Consider the following 14,525-nt stretch of genomic DNA (forward strand, 5'->3'; position numbering starts at 1 on the left):
AGTAAATCTCACCATGTAGCTCTGGCTGGCCTGAAACTTACAGTGATAGACCAGGCTAGCCTCAAATGCACAGAGATCTAACTACCTTGAAGAGAACCAAACCCTCCTGTAGCATAGCTCCAAAGGTATTAGACACATGAGGACTGCTAAGTGGCATTAAGGCATCAAACTCTTGAAAGAGACCCTGGGATTCTGGGCATAGCCTTGGCGACCAAGTTCCATGTGATTTGTGCCTCATTTAAGCTTTGCTGCTTAGAACATCACACCATGTAGGTGTTAAGTGTTAAGAAAGTCTGTGAGATGTGACAGTCTAGTTTAGAGAGACGTGGGGTTAATGGCAGCAAACTGATGACAAGACAAATGTGTGTGTACACACCTCAGGTATTTCAAATGGATTTTCACATCGATGGAAACTGCATAAGGTCCACTTGGTGTTTGATGACGTGTGGCTCTTCCTTCTAGAAAATTCAGTTAATTCTTTGTCACTATAGAAGAGTGGCTAGAGCAGTCATTGGGAGGTTATGATGCTGTTGTTTTTCTCTTTAGGGACCGAGGAGGAGGCTGAGCCTGACCTGTTTACAAGGAAATCACATTACTTATTTGGGTTTGGGTACAGGATAAGTTAGATCAGTCTTCTAGAACTTGTGACCTCATTCTATGCTTCTTATATTACTTTGTATTGAATAACTCAAAGGGCAGCTGGGCAAGGCCCTGAAGCCACACAGGGAGCAACTTCTCACCTGCTGTCTTAGATCATGGAAGACACAGCTCAGCTCACATTTCTCTCCAGGACACATGGTGGCAGACATGCTGCAACTTGTTTGGAGAGAAAGGCAAGGGGCAGGGAGTTGGAGAGCTGTGTGGGTTGGGCAGGCTTTAAATATAACCAGGGGCTGTGCTTTTAGATAAAAAGCAAAGGAGGTCGGGCTTCAGGGCATGGGTCGTTTCCTAAAAATAAAGTTACTGAACTTTGAGAGAACTTGAGGATAAGCTTTGTCAACCCGGAGTAGCCTGCCAGTGGAGGGAAATTTGAAACTGTTTACTATTTGGGCCCAGAATGGAGCATTGATCCAGTTGTGACTGGAGGCCAGCCTGGGAGGTAAGGAAGGAGGGGCTTTTGTAGCCCACCTGCTCTCCCAGACGTTGGCAATGGTGGTATTCAAGTCCTGAGTTCATTCTGGCTTGGTGGCAATTTCTGCCAGTTGTGACAGATCTCACTATACTATTGCTTCATAACCTTATGCCCAGTCACCTCTTGTTTGATAGTTAAACATTGAAATTTTTGAAAAGTAGAAAAATAAAAATAGTTTAACAGCAAACACCTATACATCTATTAGCCATAATCAATACATACCTGTTTATTATATTTGATACTGATTTTTTATTTTAATTATGTATATGTGTATTAGTATGAACTCAAGTATAGGAATCTTGGAGGCCAGAAGAAGGGTTAGACCTCCTGGAACTAAAGTTACAGGTGGTTGAGAGATGCCTCACATGGGTGCTGGGAACTGAATCCCGGTCTCTGTTAAGAACAGTATGTGCTCTAAACCACTGGGCCATTGCTCCAGCCCTCATCTTCTATTGTTAAGAAAAGAAAATTGAGCCAGGTATAAAACACATCTGGAATGATGATATACATGTAATGTCAGCACTCAGCAGGTTAAGGCTGGAGAAACATAAGCTCCTTGTCAACTTAGGCTATATCTCAAAACAAAACAAAAACATAAAAAAACAAATAAACCAAAACAAAGCTATTAGAATAAATTCCCAAAAAGTGATATACCTTTTTCTCTGGTATTAATTCTCTTTCTTCCCAGACAGGATAATGTCATAAACTTAGTGTGATGCTTACAGGCATGTCCAACCTTTTGACACTGAAATATGACATTGTTATCCATAAAGTTTATATTCTGGCATTATGAAAGTAAACAAATATTGCAAAACCAATCTGAGAATGTTTAACTAAGTTCAAAATTTTGTGTTGGGCTGCATGTTGGTTGCATATGGCCCATGGACTTCAAGCTGAGCACATGTCTGGCATGTTTAGCATCCATAAAAGTACATGGTGTTATTTTAAAATTTAAGCTACAAGATGATCATGAAATTAAAAACACTATTACAAAGTAGCATCCTAAGGTTGAAGATGGCTCAGTGAGTAAGAATCCTTGCTTGACAAATTCTTAGTGTCCATGTGATAGCCAGGCTTGGCCTTGTGTGCCTGTAATGGAAGAGCTGGGAATGGAGACAATCAGATCCTGGGAGCTTGCTGGCCAGCAGCCTATTGGAAATGTCCAGCTGCAGCTTTAGTGAGAGACCCTGCCTCAAAGATATAAGGAGGTAGAGAGTGATAGGGAAAGACACTACACCCAGCTCTTTTGGATCTATTGTATCAGTTATGATAGTATGTAGATTTTCTAGTAACTTGTATACATAACAAGAGAAACTACAGAAGTTGATAAATTTGTTTCTTGTTTTCTGGCACAATAGACCCTTTTCTGTTTTTGCTTTGTCATGTTGCCTGGGCCCTGTTAGAGATGATTATGGGCATTTAGGCTTGTTTCCAGCATTGACAGGAATGCTTTTGCAGTGTGCTTGTAATATTCGCTAGGGATCTTGGTATGTTGTTTGTAGGATTTGCTGTAGATACCGCTTAGCAGAATAAGGAAATCCCTGTGTATGTGTATTCAGGGTTGGCAAGCAGTTTTTATTTGTTGTTATGAGTAAGTCATGGATTTTACTGGAAGCTTTTCTGCATTCCTTGAGTCAAATTCTCATTTTTTTTTTTTTTAAACATGGGGAATTACATTGTTTGGTCTGCTGACAGTAGGACCTTCCTTATGTTTCTAGAGCTAATTCTACTTACTTTTCTGCTTCTGAAATATTGACATATTTGGTCTATCAACAATTCATTTAGGTATTTTGCATCTATGTTTAATTGGTGTGTATTTTCATTTTCTTGTGGGTACTACTCTTGCCTATTCTATGTTTAGATACTAATTATTCATTCTCTCCTTCCTGTCCTGTCTTTTCCCTCTCTTTTAACAGGGTCTTACTATGTAGTCCAGGCTAGCCCCAAACTTGCTATGCAGCCTAGGCTTGCTTTGAACTTGTGGCAGTCCTCTTTGCTTCACCTTATACTGTTCTTTTCAAAGAGTTTGATTCTGGGTTTGACTTCATGTCCTGACCCCAGCACTGCAGAAGTGGATCTGGATCCTAGAGGATATGTGGTTGTTCACTACTTCCAGGTCTTGATGGGCTTGTTCTCTGGCCTCATCCTGTATCTGCTGACTTGGGTGTCAGGCGATTGACGGAGCCCAATTCTCAGGTCCCTACAGGCTCTTCTTTGCTCTATGTGTTCCAGCCACTCCACCTCCTGAGGTGGGTTCTGCCCTTCTGCACAGCAGAGCTCTCATGCTCTGTGGTTCTCCTCCCAATGCTGTGTTTCTAAAGAGCTACCTGCAGAAAGTCTGACAGTGGCATGCATCTCTCCTCTCAGGAATCAGTCCTGTGTTCTTGTTTGTCCAGGATGGCACAGCACATGGTTTGTATCTTGTATCCAGCCTTTTAAGGTTTGTTATTCTGCCACAGAGAACGTCTCATTCTGTATCCTGGGTTCACCTACAACTAGCAGGACTGCCTGGCTTTAGAAACTTTAAAATCCTTTCCCCTTTTCTGAAGTGAGTAGCATTGTATAGCAAGCTTTCTTGTTGGACTATCTTTGGATTGGCAGCCCCCAAATAATGACACAGAGACTTATTATTGATTATGAAAGCTTGGCCTTTAGCTTAGTCTTGTTTCTAACTAGTTCTTATAACTTAATTCACTGATTAAAAAAAAAAAATCTATGCTCTGCTGTATGGCTCTTTACCTTTCCTTAGTACAACATGTCTGACTTCTTTGAGTCTGCCAGCAAAACCATGTGCCTAGATTCTTCCTCTTCTTCATCTCTTTCCCTGGAAATCCCACCTATTCTTTCCTACCTAGCTATTGGCCATTTAGCTCTTTATTAAGCCAATCAGAAGGTGTCTTAGGCAGAGACACATCTTTACAGTGTAAATAAACTTTCCAAAACAACACTGTGCATGCAGTGTTTCTCCTAATGATACAGAAAACAAAAACAACAACAACAACAACAACAAAAAACATGATAAAGCATGATGGGAGAAAGGAGAGCATGGGTTTGGTATTTTCCTGTCACATGAGGGGCTTGTATTGGGCATTAGGGGCATCTATCTGCCCTGCTGTTCCAGTTCAAGACAACCCCTGCTGCATGATCCAAGGACTCCTACCCCAACCTTGGTAGGGCAATTGAAGTATTTTCTTCAAAAATTTACTGCAGAAGGACAGTTTTGAAGACATTATTCTAACACATGGATTATTCTTTTTTTTCTAATAGGATTTATTTTCAAAATCTTTGTGTTTTCTTTTTATGTGTAGTCTGTGTGTCTGTGTGCATGCACACACACACTCGTACACATGTGTGTATATGTATTTGAGGCTAGAAATCAAAGTTGAATATTTTCTTCTATTGCACCCTACCTTATTGTTTTGAGACTGTCTCCCACTGAACCTGGAGCTTACCAAGTAAGACCCAGGTAATCCTTCTGTTTCTGCTTCACCAATACTGAGATCATAACATAATGTCCAATATTTTAACATGGTTCATGGGATCTGAACTCTGTTCTTTACATTTGCATGGCAAGTACTTTACCAACTAAGCCATTTCCCCAGCCTGATGTTTTAATTAGTGTTTTTTAAAAATTACCCTTTTCCTGTATTCTTATAACATATAAAATTTGAAAAAAGCAGAAAACAAAAACAAATCACCCCTCCCCCAATCCATTTATGGTTACCTAAAGACAGGTACCTGTGGCACAGTGAATGGAGTGTTGGGTGATTTCAATCCTTGGCCTTTTCCTGGGTGCCAGATCCTGCAAGCTGTGTCATGCAGCCTGCCTGAGAGATCAGTAGCTATTTGCAGGACACCTTGGAAGGGAAGAGGAGTGGGAATCACTCTCAGATGTTAGACTGAGATACACTCCTAATTGAAAGCATTAAGAGAATAATGCATATATGACAGTGCCTGGGACCTGATCTCTGTCAAATGCCCCAGTGGAAAGCCTGGTCCTGTACTCTCTCCTGCTGCTTCTGTTCACTTGGGTGGAGCCCATTCAACCCTGTGACATTCCATAAATAATAGTGGCCTGGCAAGTACTTGGAGCCCAGCATCTCAGATCCAGCTACCAAGTTTGCTTAGTCATGAACATGTTGATGAATTAGTATTCTTAACTAAGTGCAGAGCATTTGAATTTGAATTTGAGAAACCTAATATAGGAGTGGCTCTTGGGGACCACTTTACAAGTATCAGTAACTTCTCTGAAACACCCACAGTTACCTGGCCAGGGTTAACTGATTTAAGTCACATAGTCTACAAAGTTGGTTCTAGCTCTAATCTTCTTTCCTCCTCAAATATTTTTAAAAATGGTGCCTGGTATTCTGATATTCAATAAACATTTTTTTTTATTTGTTATGACCAATAGGAATCATATTATAGCAGGATGGGAAAAACTAGCAGGTTTCCAAGGAGTTAGATGTTGTTCATGTGGTTCTTCATAACAGTGTTTCATTGTGATGACTAGTTTTATGTTAACTTGACACAAACTAGAGTCATCTGAGAGATGGAGTCTCAACTGAGACAATGCCTCCACAAGACTGGGCTGTAGGCAGATCTGTAGGGCATTTTGTTAATTACTAATTGATGGCGCAGGGCCCAGTCCATTGTGGGTGATGCCATCCTAGGCTGGTGGTCCTGGCTTCTATAAGAAAGCAGGCTGAGCAAGCCATGAGGAGCAAGCCAGTTAGTAGCACCCTCCTTGGCCTCTGCCCTCGAGGTTCCTGCTGTTTGAGTTCCTGCCCTGGCTCACTTTGATGATGATTAGTCATATGGAAGTATAAGCAATCCTTTTCCTCCCCAACTTGCTTTTGGTCATGGTGTTTCATCACAGCAATAGAAACCTCAACTAAGACATACGTTTCTCATCTCTTCTGGAACTATTTAGTGGACTGAACTGAATAGGCACTGACTTGGGTAAGAAATGTAGTAGTGTGGTCTCAAGGTCAAGAGTTTAAGACTGAAACAGACTATCAACAAAGGGGTAGCAGATAAATAATTCCAACAAATGAAAAGGGTCTGATGGGAGCTGGCCAGAAACCTGTGACATTACACAAGGCAGTTCAAGTTAGTGACCTCGATTCTCCCAAGGGACCCCACCTGTGTTCAGAGGTTCAGGCCACTATTGTCATGGTGGGAAGCATGGCAACATACCAGCAGACAGGCATGGTGCTGGAGAAGTAGCCATAAATTCTATATCCAGATCAGCAGGCAGCAGAGAGAGAGAGAGAGACAGAGAGACAGAGAGACAGAGAGACTCTCCAATGAGGCCATACCTACTCCAACAAGGCCACACCTCCTAATAGTGCTATTTGCTATAGGCCTATCAGGCCATTTCAGTCAAACCACCACAGGATACTTTTTTTTTTTTTTTTTTTTTTAAAGATTTTTTAAAAAACCTGTGGTGTACTTTAGGAAGGCAGTTATAATGCAGTGGTTAAGAAGGATGTCTTTGAGTCAGCTTGTTTGGGTTCTAACCTAACTTCTTTGTTAAGCCTTAACCTTTGCATTTGTTCCTTTATCCATAAAATAAACATAATAAAATATCTACTAAAAACAGTTTTTGGGGATTAAGTTTATTTTGTGTGTGTGTGTGTGTACATGAAAAGTGCCTGTCACATAGGTAACCACTAACAGGTATCAGCTGTCACCACCACCATCATCTCCCTGATTTTCTCAGGGGAACATCTAATTGCACTGTTGACTCTTTGGAAGAATGAGTGACGTCTACTGTGCTTTTCTTCAAAACTATGTCTTCTGTTGTCTTCTGCAGCAAGCTGTGTTCCGCCATGCCAGAACGGAGGGATGTGTCTCCGGCCTCAGCTCTGTGTGTGTAAGCCAGGGACAAAGGGCAAATCCTGCGAGATCACAGCTTCCCAGGACACTGTGCCACCAGTCTTTGGAGGACAGAATCATGGGTCTTCTTGGGTCCCTTCTGAGCAAGTGGCAAAGCATTCCTCAACCAAGAAGGCAGACGCTCTACCAAGGGTCAATCCAGTGGCTCAGATGACCCTGACCCTCAAGCCGAAGCCTTCCGTGGGACTCTCCCAGCAGATCCATTCTCAGTGAGTGTTCTCAACTTGTGTCTAGCCTAGATACACATTAGCCCCTTTTGAACACACTGCTTTAAACCAATCTCCTTGGCACATTTGCAGAGATGCTGGACAATACTATCTTTTTCCTTCTCAAGAATTTCCATGTGAGGCTCATGCATCAAGTCTCTTAAAGATACTTGGTTTGATGAATGACTTTCCCCTAATGTAACCCATAGTGGGGCTAGGATTATAGGGATTGGGGTTGGAAGGGACTAATAAACATAGTTGTTTGATTGTGGAGTTGTAATTTTAAGGATTCTCTTTTGGGGGTCTGGAGAGATGGCTCATCAGTTAAGAGCACTGGCTGCTCTGCCAGAGGACTTGGGTTCAATTTCCTGTACCCACATGTTGGCTCACAACTGTCTGTTAACTCCATTTCCAGGAAATCTGATTCCTTCTTCCAGCCTCTGTAGGCGCTTAGGTATGCATATGTTACACAGGCAAATGTACAGGCAAACTACCAGTAACCCATAAAACTATAATAGTTAAAAAAAAAGAAATTAAAAATAAATCTTTTACGGGCAGGGGTGATTTAAAGTCCTGAAAGAATAATTTAAAAGGAGAAACATGCAGGTAATTTTTCAGAGTACTGGGAGAGGTAGAGATTTAGCTTTGGGTAGGAAAATGAGTCACTGGCAGGTAAGTCTCACCCTCAGGTTAAGTGTATCCACTCTGCACAGTGCCTGCCTCACAGCTGCCTGCAAGCCCAGTTTTAGTGAATGAAGTTGCTTTCTATTTATGGGAACTTTCTTTTCTTCTTCTTTTTCTTGCTGTTCGGAAGCACTGAATACGTTGTAAACTCAGGGATAACAAAAATGGTCCCTGACCTCTGGTGACTTTTGTAACAAACAGTCCAGAGAGGGGCCCTGTCTAACTGTCTCCTCTTAATGAGCAACTACACATGGATAATAAGACGCTGAAGTTACTGCAGGGCTCACTTGTCATTTGTATAGGAATGTCAAATACAGGAAGCCCCAACTTCAAAAAGGACTCGACCCCAGATCATTTGTAAGTCACTTGCTTGGAATTTAGAAGGCATTTCCCCCATGGAGACTGCACTTCCACTTCGTGGTTAGTGCACAGTTAGCCCACAGAGGCCATCTGATCTGTTGAAAGTCCCCCCCCCCCACCCATTCTCATTCATACTTTGCATTGGAATTGGACTCTGACTGTTTTTGCAGATGAGGTCTCTTAAAGCCTTTTTGTTTCTCTTCTCTCCCAAATCTCTCTCTTGTTTTTCTTATTTTGTCTTCTTGTAATATAAAATTTATTATTAATTTCTTAATGTTCTGTCATGGGCGAGGTAGAAACCTGGTGGGTTTGAAAACACGTTTTATATCTCTTGGTGAGAAGCAAGCAATGGTTCCTCAGAGCTTGTTGTGTGCCAGGTACTAGTTTAGAAATTTCAGATGAGTCACCACTCCATAACTCATAATGAGTCTGCACTAAATAATAGGAAATAACCTAATTTTTACAGAGGAGAATAACCAGCTTTAGAGTGGTCGATGTGTCACACAGTTAATTGGTAAGTTGTCCCATTAGAGCTTAAACAGAGGTAGTCATGTCACAGCATCCATTCTTAAGAAAGGACATAATTTGTGCAGGAAGGGCTTGGCAAACATTTTCTATGAAGGATGAGATAATGAGATATTTCCTGCTCTGTGGGACAGGTGGCTTCTGTGGTCAGTTGCAACATGCTGCAGCCCCAAAGCAGCATGGACTTAATATTATTCTTATTTAGACTTCTTTTCTTAATCATATTTATCAATCGTGTGTGTGTGTGTGTGTGTTATATGCAGATATATGCATCTGTGGAGACCACTGATCAATATCAGTTATCTTCTCTTGCTAATCCCCCCAATCCCCTCTCTCAGTCCAGGTTGGCCTTGAATTCACAGAGATCCATTTGGCTTGGCCTCCCTGGGATTAAAGGCATAAATCACCACACACAGCTATTACACACTACAACACACACACACACACACACACACACACACACACACACACACCCTAGAGCTTCTGATTTGGCTAAACTGGTTGGCCAGAGACCCCTAGGCTACTGTTTCCACCCAGGCCCCATCCCCAGCTCTGGGATTACAGAGTATGCTGCCATGTCTGGTTTTGATGTGGATCCTGTCCATAGTCTTGTACACCAAGGACTTCACTGACTTAGCCATCTCTCAGCCCCTTTCTCAGCAATTTTGTTTATTTATTTCCTAAAAAAAGTTTAGATTTTTAATTATTTTAGAATTAAATATATGATAAACTATGATCATCTCTATTGTCCGTTTTCTCCTGCATTCCTTCTCCCCCTACTCTTCCCCTAAGATGTCTCCCTCCCAATTTTATCTCCTCCTCTTCTTTCTTTTTCCTCTTCCTCCTCCTTTTCTTTTTCAAATAAATGTACTAGGTCCAATTAGTGCCACCCATATGTGCCTATGTGCTGGCTGTCCACTGGAGCATAGGTGGCCTACCAGTGGACACCCACTCCAAGAATGGTTCTACTTCTTTCAGCTGCCAGTAGCTCCTCGGTGAGGGGTGGGCCTTGAGACCTCCTCCCCAACCCAGCTGGGATTTTTGCTGGTTTGCTCTGGTGCAGGTACCACTGTTGTGTGGTATCCTTCCCACCCATCCTTCTCCATGTACCTCGAGCCTTAGTGGTGAGTGGGGGATTAATCAAGATATCTTACTGACAGCCGAACACCCACAGTCAACTTATTCTCGGCACTCTGATCAGCTATGAATCTCTGCACTGACTGCTGTTCACTGGGGAAAAAGGGTTCCCTGATCCAGGCTGAGAGCACCCCAGGTCTACGGATAGAAGCTTAAGTGTTTAGAAGGCAATTTGACAGCCATTTAAACCGTGGAACAGTCATTCCTAACTTGTACAAAAACAGGCTGTGGACTAGATGAGCTTGCTCGCCTCTTTCTAAAACACTGATGTGACTGTGTTCCTGGAGTGATTTTTATCATGGGTAGACATCTCCATTCTAGCACTTTTCTTTTTTCTTTTTTTTCTTTTTTTTTTATTTAATTTTATATAACAAAGTCCAATTAAATGAAAACAAACATTTATACACAATATTTGGGAATTTGGGCGTCGTTCTTTCCAAACTACTTCCTGCTGGTAAGGGGCGCTGTCTTGGGGGATTCGAAGAAGATTCAGATATCCTAGCTGTAGTCTGTAAGGCTGCTTTGTCCAGCTGTTTGGAATGTAGGATCAGCTTGTACTCTGTTTCAGGTGGTCTGGCTTGATCAAACCACATTAGTCTGGAAGGAATCCACATATTTTCATTTTCTGTGGAAACAAAAATAAAAATCCTTTTCCCCAGTAACTTGTTCTTCAACTTAAATTTTGGAGTCAAAGCGTTTTTTTTTTTTTTTTTTTTTTTTTTTAATTTATTATTTTACATGTCGATCCCAGTTCCCTCTCCCTCCCTCCCTCCCTCCCTCCCTCCCTCCCTCCCTCCCCTCCAGCCCTCCCTTTTCTTCCCTCCCTTTTGCCCTCTCTGCCCTCTCACATGCACTCTAAACACCCTCCCCTCCCAACCCCCCACCACAATACCATATGTAGGGGAATGCCATCCAGTTGGGGTCATGTAGATCTGACAGGTCATGTGAAGTAGGGACTAGGGCTTCTCTCCTATCTCTAGAATAAGGCAGTTATCCCTCCATGGGGGATATGTTTGCAAAGTCCTTTTGTGCACCAGGGATACATCCTGGCTCCACTGTCTGAGGTCCCTTAGACTGCTCAGACCTTCTGGCTGAGACCCATATTCAGGGGGTCCGAGTCAGACCCCTGTTGGCTTCCCAGCTATCAGTCTAGTGGCCCTTAGCTCCTCCTTGTTCAGGTAAGCTGTCTCTATGTACTTCTACCACATGGTCTTGTCCTCTCCATCTGCTTCTGGGTTCTAGTTCGACTCAGTGTTTATGTATGGGTGTTTGCTCCTATTTTCAACAGGCATTAGTTGAGGACTCCATGGAGATGTTAGTTGTTGATCTCACTATCCGGGAAGGGCATTTATGATAGCCTTTCCACGGGGAGCTGAGATTGTTAGTTGGGAGCAGTCTTGTAGTTCCCTCGACCTTTCTTTGTGTTCAACTTTATCTTCAAACCAATATTGGCTCCCTCTTTTATGTTCTCTCTCTGTCTCTGTCTCTCTCTCTCTCTCTCTTTCCTATTTTCCTTTCCTAACCAGGCTTAATCCTCCTGGTCGCACATGCCTTCCTCTCCTCCCCCTCATTTTCTCCTACTTCTCTCTCCATTAGCTGTCCTCCTGCACTTTACCTGAGGTCTGGGGGACTAGTCCCTTCCCAGTTCTGTGAGGGACTTTATATGAATCTCTTAGAATACAACTTGTATCCTAGTTCCTCTGGTGATGTGAATTATAGGCTGGTGATCATTTGATCTAGTTCTAAAATCCATATATGAGTGAGTACATACTGTGTTTCTCTTTTTGTGACTGGGTTACCTCATTCAGGATGGTTTCTTCAAGTGCCATCCACTTGCCTGCGAATTTCAAGATACCATTATTTTTTTCTGCAGAGTAGTATTCCATTGTGTAGATGTGCCACATCTTCATTAACCATTCTTCAATTGAGGGGCATCTAGGTTGCTTCCAGGTTCTTGCTATTACAAATAGTGCTGCTATGAACATAGTTGAACAGATGTCTTTGTTGCATGGATGTGAATCCTTTGGGTATATGCCTAAGAGGGGGATTGCCGGGTCCTGTGGTAAACTAATTCCCATTTTCCTGAGGAACCACCACACTGATCTCCAAAATGGCTATATGAGTTTGCACTCCCACCAGCAGTGGAGGAGTATTCCAATTTCTCCACATCCTCTCCAACATAAGTCATCACTGGTGTTTCTAATTTTAGCCATTCTGGCAGGGGTAAGATGGTATCTCAAAGTTGTTTTGATTTGCATTTCCCTGATAGCTAAGGATGTGGAGCATTTTCTTAAGTGTCTTTCAGCCTTTTTGATTTCCTCCATTGAGAATTCTTTCTTCAGTTCTGTAGCCCATTTTTTAATAGGGTTATTTGGTATTTTGTTGACTAGTTTCTTGAGTTCTTTGTATATTTTGGAGATCAGCCCTTTGTCGGATATAGGATTAGTGAAAATCTTTTCCCAGTCAGTGGGCTACCGTTTGGTCTTGTCAACTGTGTCCTTTGCCTTACAGAAGCTTCTAAGTTTGAAGAGGTCCCATTTATTAATTGTTTCTTTCAGTGTCTGTGCCCCTGGAGTTATGTTCAAGAAGCGGTTTCCTATACCAATTTGTTCAAGGGTACCTCCTACTTTCTCTTCTAAGAGGTTCAATGTGGCTGGATTGATGTTGAGGTCTTTGATCTTTGAGGTCTTTGGACTTGAGTTTTGTGCATGGCGACAGACATGGATCTATCTGGAGTCTTCTACACACCCTCATCCAATTGTGCCAGCACCATTTGTTGAAGATGCTGTCCTCGCCCCATTGTATAATTTTAGCTGTTTTGTCGAAAATCAGGTGTTCATAGGTGCGTGGATTAATATCAGGATTTTCAATTCGATTCCATTGGTCTACCTGTCTATTTTTATGCCAATACCAGGCTGTTTTCAGAACTATAGCTCTGTAGTAGAGCTTAAAGTCAGGAATGGTGATGCCTCCTGAAGTTCTTTTATTGTATAGGGTTGTTTTGGCTATCCTGGTCTTTTGTTTTTCCATATAAAGTTGATTATTATCCTTTCAAGGTCGGTGAAGAATTGTGGTGGGATTTTAATGGGGATTGCATTGAATCTGTAGATTGCTTTTGGCAAGATTGCCATTTTTACTATGTTTATCCTACCTATCCAAGAGCATGGGAGATCTTTCCATTTTCTAGTATCTTCTTTAATTTCTTTCTTTAGAGTCACAAAGTTCTTATTATATAGATCTTTTACTTGTTTGGTAAGCATTCCACCAAGATACTTTATGTTGCTTGTGGCTATTGTAAAGGGTGATGTTTCTCTGATTTCTTTCTCTGCCTCTTTGTCGTCTGAAAAAAATAGGGCTACTGATTTTTTTGAGTTTATCTTGTATCCTGCTAGTTTGCTGAAGGTGTTTATCAGCTGTAGGAATTCCTTGGTAGAGTTTATTGGGTCGCTTATGTAAACTATCATATCATCTGCAAATAGAGACAGTTTGACTTCTTCCTTTCCAATTTGGATCCCCTTGATCTCCTTTTGTTGTCTTATAGCATTAGCTAGAACTTCTAGTACATTATTGAAGAGATATGGAGAAAGAGGACAGCCTTGTCTTGTTCCTGATTTTAGAGGAATTGGCTTAAGTTTCTCTCCATTCAGTTTGATGTTGGCAGTTGGTTTGCTGTATATTGCTCTTATTATGTTTAGGTATGTTCCTGTTATCCCTGACCTCTCTAATACCTTTATCATGAAAGGGTGTTGAATTTTATCGAAGGCTTTTTCTGCATCTAGGGAGATAATCATATGGTTTTTCTTTTTCAGTTTGTTTATATGGTGGATCACGTTGATAGATTTTCGTATGTTAAACCATCCCTGCATTCCAGGTATGAAGCCTACTTGATCATGGTGGATGATTTCTCTGATGTATTTTTGAATTTGGTTTGCCATTATTTTATTGAGTATTTTTGCATCGATGTTCATCAGGGATATTGGTCTGTAGTTTTCTTTCTTAGTTATGTCTTTGTGAGGTTTGGGTACCAAAGTTATTGTGGCCTCATAAAAAGAGTTTGGCAATAAACCTTCTGTTTCTATCTTGTGGAACAGTTTGAGGAGCAGTGGTACTAGTTCTTCCTTGAATGTCTGGTAGAATTCTGCACTGAATCCATCTGGCCCTGAACTTTTTTTTCGTTGGAAGGCTTTCGATGACTGCTTCTATTTCATTGCGGGTTATAGGTCTATTTAAGTTGTTTGTCTGTTCTTGATTTAATTTTGGTAAGTGATAGTTATCCAGAAACTTGTCCATTTCCTTTGAATTTTCAAATTTTGTGGAATACAGATTTTCAAAGTATGACCTGAAAATTGACTGGATTTCCTCTGTGTCTGTTGTTATGTTCCCCCATTTTGTTTCTGATTTTGTTAATTTGCATGTTCTGTCTCTGCTTTTTCGTTAATTTGGATAAAGGTTTGTCTATCTTGTTGATTTTCTCAAAAAACCAACTCTTTGTTGCATTGATTTTTTGTATTGTTTTCCTGGTTTCTATTTTGTTGATTTCAGCCCTCAAGTTGATTATTTCCTGGCGTCTGCTCCTGCGGGGT

General features: G+C 41.5%; 1 protein-coding gene across 5 annotated transcripts in view; it reads left to right on the plus strand.

Moving 5' to 3' along the window:
• Nucleotides 1-14,525, plus strand: part of Ltbp1 (latent transforming growth factor beta binding protein 1) — a 385,515-nt gene that overhangs the window by 39,438 nt on the left and 331,552 nt on the right. For all 5 annotated transcript variants that reach the window (XM_051181870.1, XM_051181869.1, XM_051181868.1 and 2 more), the window contains exon 3: nt 6,948-7,239. In XM_051181870.1, coding sequence (XP_051037827.1) covers nt 6,948-7,239 — 292 coding nt within the window. The remainder of the gene's footprint in view (nt 1-6,947; nt 7,240-14,525) is intronic.

Source organism: Phodopus roborovskii, unplaced genomic scaffold (genome assembly GCF_943737965.1).
Source record: "Phodopus roborovskii unplaced genomic scaffold, PHOROB, whole genome shotgun sequence".
Lineage (NCBI taxonomy): Eukaryota > Metazoa > Chordata > Mammalia > Rodentia > Cricetidae > Phodopus > Phodopus roborovskii.